Source organism: Gymnodraco acuticeps, unplaced genomic scaffold (assembly GCF_902827175.1).
Source record: "Gymnodraco acuticeps unplaced genomic scaffold, fGymAcu1.1, whole genome shotgun sequence".
Taxonomy (NCBI): Eukaryota; Metazoa; Chordata; class Actinopteri; order Perciformes; family Bathydraconidae; genus Gymnodraco; species Gymnodraco acuticeps.
Window position 1 is genome coordinate 575,104 of NW_022989803.1, and position 13,735 is coordinate 588,838.

General features: G+C 46.5%; 1 protein-coding gene across 2 annotated transcripts in view; it reads right to left on the bottom strand.

The window, feature by feature from the left end:
* The window catches only part of macrod2 (mono-ADP ribosylhydrolase 2), a 435,942-nt gene that overhangs the window by 88,071 nt on the left and 334,136 nt on the right, over positions 1–13,735 (bottom strand). For both annotated transcript variants that reach the window (XM_034227004.1, XM_034227002.1), the window contains exon 8: positions 1,941–2,014. In XM_034227004.1, the coding sequence (XP_034082895.1) occupies positions 1,941–2,014 (74 nt within the window). The remainder of the gene's footprint in view (positions 1–1,940; positions 2,015–13,735) is intronic.

Genomic DNA, 13,735 nt, shown 5'->3' on the forward strand with positions numbered 1-13,735 from the left:
GGTTAGGTCCCCCCCCCCACTTAAATCATGTTCACATGGATAGGATACTATTTACATTTGCACACATCTTGTGTCCATATCTTTCTGTTTAGGTGGTCATGCCACAACCATGCACGTGCATGCATGCGCGAGTCATAGTGATCTTAATGTGGATTTGGCACACTGATCACATTTTTTTTAGATGGCACTTCATATCAAAAACATTGCCAACCCTTGGCCTAATGGTTGCACAACCCAAAAAACATGGTGACATCACAAAGTGGCCAAATTCTGATCAGCTAATTTTCTGACATGTTTTTAAATAGATGGATCAGGACAAAAAGAGAAATAATCTTTTTTCCAGAAACTATCCTAATCTCTTAACTCAGAAGGGACACATATGTATGTTTACAAGACATGAAAAAGTACACTTTGCATAATATGGGACCTTTAAATATTAGAATCTTGTTTTCTGTCTGGTTGAAATTGAACAGCGATAATTACTTGCAAAACAAAATCTGTTTCGGGATGCGCCAAGAGCAACTACGCACTGAGCAACGGTGAGGGGAAGACTCCATACGGCAAGAAAACAATCCTTGATGTGAAACAAAACAACAACAAAAGTCAGCTTTTCACATTAGCTGGTTATTTACAGTGAGCAATAAGATATACAACCTTCTTTACAGAAGAGTGCTGATGGATTCCCCACAGAAATGTTACAGAAATCATCAGGCAGTGAACAAGTGTCGCTAACATAGCACCTCGACTGCAAAGTTATCCAGCAGCTCACAGTCATTGGGCTGAAAACATCCATAACACCAGCTGAGGGTTGCTGTTGCACATCAAGCTGTGAGCTTTATAAAACACCTCAATCCACAGTGACAGACTTAACCAGGGTCACAGTAAACAGAAATGACCCCCGAAGGTTACCATCACTCTCTGACACACAAACTGATGCACAAACAGCCTCCTGTACACAATTATATCATCACAAACTGTTAATGAAAACAACACAAGGTGATAAATACGCTTTTTTAATTGTGAATGTTTTTCACTTGTGATAATGAAGCTGTAAATGCTCTGTGTATACACCTCATAATTGCTTGTATTGAAATGAGTTCGGGCTATAATTTGGTCATAATAACAGCTTCACATGGAGTTGCACCTGCTTAATTAGTGCTGACTTGTTTCAATACAGGCACATATAACGGTTTAAGCACCCTGGGTGAAGCACAACATATGAGACAATTTAAAAGGCTTCAGAGTTATCTTTGATCATTAGGTGTAGCCTAACATCAAGGCCACAGATATCAGAATAAAGCAGTAGTTTTGTAAAGCACACACATTATTGGTTTTTCTCATGGCTGGATTATAAAACAATAATGTGGGCTTTTCTGAGGTAAAGTGCTAATGGCAGCATGAAGCTCAATCTTTAGCACAATTTGCTTTGAATTTAAAATGTCAACATCATGATAACTATTATGCTATTCACCTAATAACTCAAACTGAAAAGTATGATCTGTTTTGTAGATTATAGCATTACCTGTGGTTATTTTACTTGTGATTACTTTGTTTATGCCTTTTTTCTACCAAATTGAATGTGATGGCATCACTATGATTCATCTAACACAAAACCAATTTCAGATTATTTGATCTGATGTGTAGATGTTCTCCTGGGTTTAATCTCCCAAGCATAGACCAATTAAACAGTCAACAGACCATTTAAGGCCTGATTGGTCTCAGACTGGCTTTTAATTTTATATGCAGCCAGACCACAAACTAAATGGCTGATCAAGCGGCACAGGTGGATGAGATGTCTGTCTGATATGGGATGCATTAGTGTTCTGATGTGGTCCAATCGTCTCCCCTCACACCAAAGCATTCAGCGAAAGCATTCCCTGCACAAAAGGATAGATGGCTTGAGATTGACAGCCATTTGTTTTGAACATGCATTACCCTACCATATCAGGATTCTCGTCGATCCAGCTCTTTACTGTTTTGAGAGCGATGTCAGCTGCAGGCTCATTCGGAAAACCTATAGGAGAGAAACACTGTGTCAATACCAGTAGTATCCAACATGCAAATACAAGAGGGAGACAAAAACAGACAGGCGAACAGACAGACAAACCGATATCTCCACAGGTAACAGTATTTCTACCAAATCAATGGAAAGAAGCACAAGCTGCTTGTCTCTGCTAGATGACACCAGCTGTCTGATAAACTGTTCAAGACGTGTGATGCACAGTGATGGGTAAACACACACAGACTCATACCAGGGTTAAAAATTGTAGATGCAAAGTACAACATATATTCATCACATCCTCACTAATTACTACCTCAGGTACAATTGATTTGTTTTGTCTTTAGGTGGAAAATTACACACGTGTGATCATTCACACTATCCTATATTAGCAGTTTGCCGGATGGAATATATAGTAAAGCTAGTGAGGCTGAAAAGCAATGTGGCTTACTATTGCATGTATTACTCGTACCTGCTGAGAAGGGCCACAAACTGTTAACACAATGTATCGATCTAAACACACATTGCAATTGGGTTAATTTTTAATAAGGCCAACAGAGGGAGGACTGTGCTGGATGCTGATCTCAAGATCATTTCACTGAAGAGAACTTCCCAAGAGCCAACACTTAGAGTGAGCTATTGACTATAAAAGCCCTTCAGCCAGCTTTACTTCAGCTGGAGAGTATATAAGCCATTACTGAAAGCACTGACAATCTTCTACTCAGTCACCGTGTAGTGTTTCAGTTGTTTTCATTTTGAAGTGATTATTTGTTGAGTTTCTTATTCTGGGCCTTTCACCGAACTTGCTGAAAGCATTTTACTCTGAAGCGTGCACAGGTCTGTCGAGCTAGTTTAAAGTTGCTTCACAGCTACAACCTTTACAGTGCCTGTCCTGTGCAAAGATAAGCCCGGAAGACAAACAAACAAACATAGCCCATACTTTTGAGTTCTGACTCCAAATTGACCTGGCTCATGATTTAAAACGGCAATCTCCACTATATTCTCACCTCTGAACTCCATAAGGGGCCGCAGGTTGCAGCAGGCACTGTCTTCCTCTAACGACAGAGGTCAAGACCTCAATTTCAACCCACATCAACTGATACAAGGGCCATGCCATATTTGTTGCCTGTTGGTTATTACATGGGTCACATTCTCAAATATTTTTCTTTTCCTGGGTCATTGACACGACTTTAACATTCTATGACCTATGAAACAGGCTTACAACCACTGTGACGACATCTAACCTTTAAGTAGGATGAAAAGAAAATGAAAAGCCACCAAGATCAAGCCTTACATTTCCTGATTTCTTTCATCTCTCACCCAGACCCCCCGCTGTCAAAGCCTCTCAATAACTTTTCTGTAAATGCTTTGAATCAACTGCCTTGACAGTCAAGATATACTGTAGGAAGTTTTACTCCCACTACCCTCACCTGACTGCCATTGATGTGTCTCTCTCTCTCTCTGGTTTTCTTCTCCTCCCCCTTCTCAGCCTGACAGGAGTGGTTGAGTTAGACGGGCTGAAGTGCTGACGAGCTCTGGCTGAGATACTGTTAAAGCCCTGTGTGGAGCGGGATGTGAGGAGCATACCAGCGAGCAGTGAAAGCCAGTCTGCTCCTATGGTGCTCTGTTAGTGTCTGAAGACAGTGCGTGGCCCGTTCACGGCTCCTGCCCTTCAAAAGCTGCCCCCAGAGCTGTGTGCTCAGAACCTAATCCAGCATGTCAAATCAGTTTGCAGGTCACCTGACTCCTCTTGTCTCCCCAAACACACGTAACCTTTACAGCGATATCACTTTGTCTGATGATGTTTCCTTTTTTAAAATCCGTTTCCACACGTATGCAGGTGTACCGACACTCCAACTCACACGTCAAGTACCATAGGCAAACAGATGTGCGGAAGACGAGAAAGCTGAGAAATATAGATCCACAGAGATAGCACCAGCTGTTTAGGAAGAGCACACACAACGGGAGAGGTGTCAGGAAGTAAGCACATAAACAAATGGAATAGATGAGCACATCATCTTAAGAAGTCAGGACCCTTCTTTGTGCTCTTACTGTGTCACCTAAAGTGAGCTGAAAACTATAGGTTACTTACGTAACCCCAGTTCTCAGAGTAATATGAAGTGAGATGTCTCACTATGGGATGCGCCTCATCGCGGAGCAAACAGAAGCATCAATCTCATTACGCCAATCCTGATTGGCTGGAGATCTTGACGTCAGCGTCAGGGAAATCACCCCCTATAAGTAGCTTGCGCCACAACGCATGCGCCATTCAAAATAAGCACCTCTTCTCGCTTCACCATAGCAAGGAGGGCCGTCTGGTGAGACATCTCACTTTATGTTACTCTGAGAACTGGGGTTACGTAAGTAACCTATAGTTCTCATTCATAACACTCCGTTCGATGTCTCACTATGGGAAATTGTAGCTCCCGTATTGCCAGACGAGCTTATCTCGAAAATCACCAAACCAACCAGAACTTAACAGGTAGAGCTCTGACTCAACCAGGTGCCCAGCACTGCTTGAGTCACACTGGGAGCAGAACGTCCAGCCTGTTAGGAGGCAGACAAAAGTGAGCGGCGAGGACCAGCTCGCCGCTGCACCAATGTCTTTGATGGGAGACATCCTGGACAGAGTCCAGAATGCAGCCAGACTCTGAGTCGAAAGAGCTCGCGGACCCGAGGGTGCCTGCGAACTCTGACTCGTATGAGCCCCAAAGCAATTGCTTCCACAGACCAGTGGGAGAGCCGTTGCTTAGTAACAGGCTTGCCCTTATAAGGGTTAGCCCAGGACACAAGGGGTTGGTCATTATGACAAAGCACCCTTGATCTGTCCCTGTACGTGCGTGAAGCACGGGCTGGACACGGCAAATCCGGCCGCTGTTCCCCGGAGGAATACAGTGGCGGGGAGGACTGTGTGAGAAGCAGCCAGTCGTCCAGGTAGGTCGCCAGGCGAATACCCTGTTGTCTTAACGGGGCTATCGCGGCTTCCGTACATCGTACAAACACCCTTGGACTGAGAGACAGACCGAAGGGGAGTACTCTGTATTCATAACAGATCCCCTGAAATGCGAATCTCAGATATTTCCTGTGTGGGTAATATACTGGGATGTGAAAATACGCATCTTTCAGGTCGACTGATGTGAACCAGTCGTCTTGTCGCACGAGCCGCAGCAGAGATGTGTGAGTGAGCATTCTGAACTTATATCTTCTTAGATATTTGTTCAGAGCCCTCAAATCAAGTATTGGCCGAATTCCGTTCCCTCCCCGTTTGGGAACGAGGAAGTACTTGGAATAGAAGCCGCCCTGACTCTGCTCGGCGGGTACAATAGATAGCCCTCTTTTCTAGGAGAGAGAGAATCTCTTTCTCCAGAATATGGGCTGACTCTCCTCGGGCCTGCGAATGCAGAATGCCCGAGAAGCGAGGGGGGGTGACAGCGAATTGGAGTCTGTAGCCCCGTGTTACTGTCTTGAAAACCCAAGCAGATGATGTGAGCATCTTCCACTGCATGCTCCTTAGAGCCAGTGGAGATGTCACATCTCTTCCCCTCTGAGTCTCTATTTGTTGTGTTATGGGGCCCTCTAGTGTCTGAACACAGTGGTGCCCCCTTTCGACAATCCCCACCGACACTGCGCATGCGCATGACGGTGGTGCCTTCACAACCCCAGCCGGCACTGCGCATGCGCGTGGCGGTGCTTTTAAAAACCCCAGCCGGCACTGCGCATGCGCGTGACGGTGGTGCCTTCACAGACCCGCCTGTAATCCGCCTTTTGAGAGATGCCGTAGCTGCTCTCAGAAGGGGAACAGTTGACTGGCTGTTTATTATTTTTCTTTTCATTTTTCCGAGCTGCGCCCTTGGCTCGAAGCCTGGATGCGTCAGCGGAAAATGATTTGTGACAGAAAAATCAATAAGTGTGTGACATGTGTTTATGCGGACTTGAGGATGGTGTTGAGGCATCTCTCGAGGCGGCGGGAACACATTTAGAGCTGGGGAACCGTAGACTTCCAGCTCTGTCACAGAGGGGAGAAGGAGGGGCTGTCGCGCCGCTTGCTTCTTCTTCCTCGACTGCTGGCCGAAATTCTGGGTTGGCTGCGCCTGGGCTGCAGCCGGAACTGGAGATTTTCTAGGCCAGCTCGCCCTCATCCCCTGCCTGGGCTGGGGACTCGGGGCGGACTGCGACCTCTGCGCTTTCGGTATTTTTAACCGAGCAGGGTTCGCAGCTTGGACGAAGGGCTGCCGCTGCGAAGGCAGCGGCTGGGCCTTTCGAGGGAGGCAGAGGTGGAGGGCCTCGTCCTCCTTCTTTTTCGACTCGCATCTGCTTTGCATGGAGGCAAGAGCGGAGCCGAACGGGAACGATGGGTATGTCAAGCACATCCTCCTTTTCCCGGTCTGGGAGATTGGTGAGGTTGAGCCATCTAGCTCTTTCCTGCACCACCATGATCCCCATTGTTTTGCCCGTGGCCTGGACGGCGCAGCGTTGGACACGGAGACAAATGTCTGTGACCGCGGCCAACTCGTCCAGAACGGCCGGTCCAGGATTACTCGACATATCCTCACAGAGCTCCGCTTGGTATGCGGTTAGCAGTGAGGAAACGTTCAGAGCCCTGGCGGACAACGCTGCTGCTCTGTAGGACCGTTCCGTCACGGTTGACTGGAAACGATCCACCTTCGCTGGCAGCGTTGGGTTCCTGCCTGGTGACGGGCCCATCCTCGGTAGGAGATGGGTTGCCACCAGCAGTTCCATCGGCGGTATGCGGAGCAGGCCGAGCCTCTCCATACCTAGGGAGGAGGCACCCTGGATTGGGGCCTTGTTGGTAAAGGGTCGGTCCCTCCACGAGACCGACACCTCATCCAACATCTCCGGGAAGACCGGGAGGAGTTGCCTCCTTGTCCTCGTTGCTTGGGGAGAATGTTTCCCCTCGTAACGGGACCTGGCGGTCTCCTTGGCCCTTTCGGGCTACGGGATGTCTAGCCTGGACGCAGCGCGCTGACACGCGGCCTGCAGGTCCCTGCTCAGACAGGGCGAAGCTGGTGTGCTATCGCCCGGGAGAGCAGCCATCGCTCCCGGCTTTGCCGTTTGAGCCGATGACATGAAGATATATTCTTCTTGCTCATCCGAATCAGACAGGAGGGACTCAGAGGCGTCCTCTTTGTCCCCCATGTAGTCTAATTCCAGGACATTCCCCGCGGGTGAGACCATGGTGAGGTCTCGCCGGGAGCTCCCACCTGGTGAGGCGTGGGGCTCCGTTCCCGCGTCTCTTGCCGCCACCGGGTCCCGGCCTGACACGGCGTGGGATCCCGGTTCCGCAGCTGCCGCTGTTAGTGAGCCCCAGACCGACATAGTGAGGGGCTCAGTCTCTGCAGCAGACGCCCCCGTGTCTTGATTGCCAAACGGCGAATCAGTGGACATGAGGGAGTCCTGTTCCAACAAGCTAGCTTGGTGTGCTAGCCGTCGGTGGAGGCTCTTTCGGGTGAAAAGGGCGCAATGCCCGCACGAGCCGGGGTTGTCGATAGCCTCCTGGGCGTGTTTCAGCCCGAGGCAGGACGGGCAGACCTGGTGTGAGTCTGTGCCTGCTATCTTCAACCCGCAGCCGCATGACCGAGCCTTCGAGTCCCTGACTCCTCTGGTGTGAGGGGGAGAGGCGTCCATCTTGTTCGCCTCGTGGCGTGGAGAGGAACCGCTCGTAACAGGTACGTCGTTGAGAGAAAAAGTGTTACCAACCCGTCCTTAATCCGGAGAAAAAGGGGACGGTGTGGGTCCTTTGTTCTCAAAGAATATTGACTGGTGTGTCAATATACTTCTAATCCTTTTCTCCTCCGTGAGAGAGAAAAAGAAAAGCGTCCTCGCTACCGTGGTGTCGGTAGTAAGGGGAAGCTAGCTAGCAACGGGTGCGTAGCTAGCTTGAGAAAAATCAAAACCTTACCTTACTTTCCGGGGAAAGAACGGCAAGGTCGATTTTAATACTAACTGGCGTTAGTATTACCGTCTTCTTGCGAAGCAGAAGGAGTAGCCGGCGAGCACCCGTCGACCGAAATGGTTATATTTGGGTTCAGTCTGTGGACCGTTAAGCTTGTCCGGCTACTATAGAGATGTGCTCTGAAGCGAGAAGAGGTGTTTGAATGGCGCATGCGTTGTGGCGCAAGCTACTTATAGGGGGTGATTTCCCTGACGCTGACGTCAAGATCTCCAGCCAATCAGGATTGGCGTAATGAGATTGATGCTTCTGTTTGCTCCGCGATGAGGCGCATCCCATAGTGAGACATCGAACGGAGTGTTATGAATGAGAACAGGCCTTACACATGATATTAGGACATTCTGGTCTAACTGGTCATAAGCAGTGGGTGGACTTTGTCCATTTAATCTATTCAGTGTGGAGTTTCTACACATGCTCTATTGATTTGAAAGCTATTCCTATTAATCATAGCAGAGCTGAGCGAAGAGGGAGAGAGGTGAAGAGAGGTGAAAAGAGGTGAGCTATAGAACCAGTGAAGAAGATAACAGGAAAGTAGGATGATAAACAAATGTTGGAAAAGAGATGACATAAAGAGATCTAGATTGAAAGCTGGAAAAAGGGCACCTCGGGGCAGTCCGCCAGAGGAACTCTGCTCGTCTTGAACATCATCGGCCCAAGGTCAACAGCAGCCGTTTGAGTGCATCGGCTGATCTCTCTCATCATGTGTCTCCTTCACAGCATCCACTACCTTTACCTCTCCTCTCTGTGCCACTCTGTCCCTGTCAGCTGGGCCAACTACACTGAACAAAAATATAAATGCAACACTTTTGTTTTTGCTCCCATTTTTCATGAGATGAACTCAAAGATCTAAAACATTTTCTATAAACACAAAATAACCATTTCTCTCAAATATTGTTCACAAATCTGAAAGAATCTGTGATAGTGAGCACTTCTCCTTTGCCGAGATAATCCATCCCACCTCACAGGTGTGTCATATCAAGATGCTGATTACTAGACAGCATGATTATTGCACAGGTGTGCCTTAGGCTGGCCACAATAAAAGGCCACTCTAAAATGTTCAGTTTTATCACACAGCACAATGCCACAGATGTCGCAAGTTTTTAGTTTTGAGTTTAGATCTTTGAGTTCATCTCATGAAAAATGGGAGCAAAAACAAAAGTGTTGCATTTATATTTTTGTTCAGTGTATGTTTATATGTTTAAAAACCCTCAAACATTACTTCAATCACATCTCTTGGCCACAGGAGTCTCAGTTGGAAGTGCAAAATCCACTAGCTGGAAAACGTAGGATTGAGTGGGCTGGTTATTTGTCATGCTCAAGTACACACAAAATGAAAAAGTCCAGTGTTTTACTTCTACATCTTCCCCCCCTCAATGCCTCCTCCTCATTCTCTTTTGCTCCATTTGCTGTGCGGAGGGTTCAGTGAAGGCTAATCTGTCAGAAGGTGGAGAGCTGGCGTCAGGCGCAGTGGTGGTGGGCCCTCCAGGGTCCCTGCTCTGCTTGGCTCGGCTCTCTTCTATGCTGGGAATATGGCCGGCTCAGGGAGATTTGTCTTAGTGAGGCGCACTGATGGGAAATGTGCAGCGCAGCGCCGCTGATGAGGACTCAGGTGGTGCACTGTTATTTCTGCTGAAGGTTCCTCTACTTCATCACTGGACAGAGTGCAGCATCCAGACAGAGCGGGGAACAGGGACTTCGGCACGTGCCATGTGGACAAAGGGTAACAGGGGAACAGTGGGCTCACACGATTTGCATCCAGTGATGTTGAATACAGTAGTTAAAGGTTCAGTGACCACAACAAATGTAGTGAGCATAGTACATTTAGTAAGATAAAGTCTGAATCTGACCTGAGAAGACTGCAAGGCAGGTCTTTTCCTTTAGTATTCTTCACCTCATTTAATCTTTTGACTCATTTTATGCCACAATTAAAAAGCATGATCAAATTCTATGAGAACGATGACTTGGCTTCATTTCCTTTTAAATGAAAGGTACATTTTGATCCATGTCCCTGCATCAGCCCAGTGATTTAAGCGGGAGAGGAGTTTCATCTTAAAACAGAATTCAAATATTTTATTCCTATGATCTTGGGCATGTAGGACCTTTGTTAATATGAAGAAAAAGAGAGCCGACTCTAATCTCTGATGCAACCAGGAGACAGAGTTTCTGGCCCTTCTCGTACGCATATGTAAAACACTTTTATGAACACTTGTGCAAGAACCTAGGTGACTTTTGAGGAACCTGGTTTTATCAGACTCATGAAAAACTAGAAACCAGAGGAAAGGAACTGATTTGGAAGTTAAAAAGGTAGAACAATTAACATAGTTACTTAATTCATAATTAAACAGCTCCCATGTTGCATCACATACAGCTCTGCCTTAATTATCGACCAGGTTAAATAATAAAATTGTGCATTCTTTGCATGGATTTATTGCTTTAAAAACTAGCAAGCCCATTGCTCTCTCTTCTGCCAGTATGCAACATTTACATATCCTACATTCACAGAGTTAACTTTCACAACAAACCTGTGTAGCTCAGGTGTTTTGCTTTGGTGAGAAGGAGTGAGAAGAAGCTGCATCCCCTGATAAAACGAGTGGAGCCAAGTCAACAAGTTGAATTCACGTCAGTGCGATGATTCATCCCCATACTTTGTTGGCAAATATATGGGTAGGCTCCAGCATAGTGCAGACCACACCAGTTTTTTTTCCCTGAGTGAGCTTATATTGTGAAGAGGATTCCACAACATGCTGTTATTTTAGGGCTTTAGAATTTCTAGTGTTCTTGTTTTTATATTTTCTTTTCAGCACATAGCACTTTCTTTGTACAGCAACAAAGTACAGCTTTTCTCCCCTTGAGGCAAGAATTGTACGGTTGCTCCCACTTTGCTGTCCCTCAGCTTCTGTTGGTCAAGTTCACATTTCAACACTCGTCATTCATTTTGATGAGCTGTCCACCTTGAAGCAGCATAGAGCCCGAGGCTGGGTTTGTCTGGCACTAGTAAAATCCTTATGGGTGTTGATATGACATACTGTAAACATAGAAAATACAAAAGGGCACCAACAAAAACATTTGTGTTTATCTGACGGTGAAAGGTATTACAAATGTTATTAGATTTACTTTTACATTTGGACATATATTATACATAAGACATGTCCCTTACAATAAAATGTGATGGCCTAGAAAGATACGTCTGCCCTTCTATAACTTGCAGGCAGAGAGGAATCATTTACGCACTATGTAATACAGAGTAGATTAGTTGATTGAGGTTTAGGCAGCAGGAGGAAATCATTAAGTGCAGCACAGTGGAGAGCTGCTCTAGTTGAGGGCAGCAGTCCTGTGTATTCATCTGGAAAGTGAGGAGGGAAAGAGGGTTGTCACCCCATCAGTGCCCAGAGGAGAGGTGAGGTGACCTGGGGTGGAGGACAGAGTTCTGCCTCAGGACTCTAGGCGCCAAAGCGTGGGTGTCAAATGGCCCCGAGCTCCTTCCTACGCCAACACTGGGACACGGCAGTGCTGTGACCATGACCGACTTTGCAGCTCGCAGAAGGAGACAGAGACAAAGAGGGATGGGAGGGTGCTTTGAGAGGAAGACAGGCAGAAAAAGAGGTGGGAAGAAAGAGAGCAGCCTCCGTGGCACAACAGATGATGACCTTTCTTGGAAACATTCCATATAGGCGAGGCCATGCTTTGTCCTACATGCTAAATTTACCATTACACGTTTTTAAAAACATCCTGAGGAGTGTTTGATATGTGAAGGTTTAATGATCAAACAAGTTTCTCAAAGGCCTAAAAATGTATTGTCCTTTGAGTTACAAGTATTTACATTTGGCTCATCATCCATGAAAATGGTAGAGCAAGGCTAGTGTTGAGTACAATGCATGCTGTGTGACTGCAGTTAAATGGGCTACGCAGCTCCGGTTCCCTCTGAGCACACACTCTGCTACCCACTGATACAGCACGGTGCTCCTATGTACCTTGAAATTCCTAACCCAGCTGGGCTAAGCTCCCTGTAGTAAACCTGAGGTTTTAAGAGAGGGGGGGATTGCCCCGGCCATCTCTGGCAAGCCAGCAGCGAGCCATCACTGCCGAGAGATAAGGTGCCATGAATGTCTCCAACCGTCTTAATCCTAGACAGGGATGAGAGAGCCAGAGTATGATGCTGGCTGGAATAGAAAAAATAGCAGCTTGACACCTTTGATCTGGACAGTACTGTAGAAAGGCAGCACGGACATACCAGCAGAGCTTGGGTGGATTACATATTACATCCGCATATCTCACACAGCCACCAGTCGGTCCAAATACTCTTCTGTCAACAATCCTTAGATCTGTCACAGAGACAGATGAGCCAAAGGTTGAGGGTGAGCGGTCTACAGGAAGATATTTATCCTGAGAAGTGGTATTGCCATGTTCAGGGCCTACGATTGTTTTGATATAAATGCTTGTAATGCAGGTAAGTTGTAGACGTAATGTTCATGTCCTTGTCGTCTCATTGAGTTCTTTGGTCCATGCTAAGATTGATCAAAGCAGACGCTCTCTAAACTGTACAGCTCATTACAAGAAAAGTGCTCTTCCAGCAATAGATAAGATGCTGCACAAGGCTGAATTGTCCACAGTACATCTAAGAATGGGATTTGTATGTATGTGTGTTTGGTTACACAAGGTTTAACAGGTAGCTCAGCCTGTGTGAGTGCATACTATGAGATGGAAACAGACTTGTGGGATGAAAAAAAGACCACAAGAGAATCTATGGAAGGGATGAAGGAGGAGAAAGGGAAACATAAAAAGACAATATGACCTCTCTTGGTCTAGGTAGTTGGACTCTTGGCACTGATCTTGTGGGACATTGAGAGGTGCCTCCTCTTTGGAAGGAATAATCCATTTAAACCCGGGTCTCATGGCTGTGATTGATGTGCAAACAGGAGCGGCACTTAATAACCTCTATCATGCCGGGTGACCTCGTGGCCCATGGTGGGCACCAGTTTGTTTATGGGTGGTACCTCCGATACACTATCCGAGCAGAAATTCTGTTGTGGCTAATGGGTCGGACTGAGGGATTGGACTGTCAGAGAAGTGTGAGCCCTCATTTTTCTTTCCAAGCGTCTAAGGTACCCTCTGCGCAACCCTGCTACACCCAACCTCCCTGTTCTGCCATCATCTGTCAATGGTGACTGAGTCTCCTGGAATATGGAGGCGTGAGAGAGAGTGTCAATTAGCATTAGCTTCCCTGACAAATCTATTTTTCTCTCCACAAAGGCCTTGGATAACTTGTTCCTGATTCCTCTCTGTCACAATGTTGGGAGTACAGGATTTATTTGTCTAAACTGCATTTTGAGTGTGGAAATAAGTCAAGTGCATACTGTAAGTATAGCACCTTGGTACATGACCGTGTGCACTCATACAACTATGCTAGGCTATATCTGTGTGTATTCTACAGAGAGATACAAAAGAGACAGACAGAGAAAGAGAGATCAGGAAGATGTGCCTTTCACACTAAAAAGCGGTTGTTTACATTGCTGAAATGGAAGTTGACCTTAAAGGTTATCTAAAATGTAGAGAACATGTCAAAACGGTTGACAAGGTACTCAAGGGGCACAGGGAGGAGTCGTACAGAGTAACACCACACTGATGTTCTAAACTGTAGCTCCTCTGAAAGTCCCTCCTCTATTTGCCCTCTCCTGTGTGAAGATCAGCTGTATTGTTCTGTGGAGATGCAGTCATTGGAAGCTCTAAGCGCTAAGCCATTTATTGAACAGGCTTTTTAATCCCCC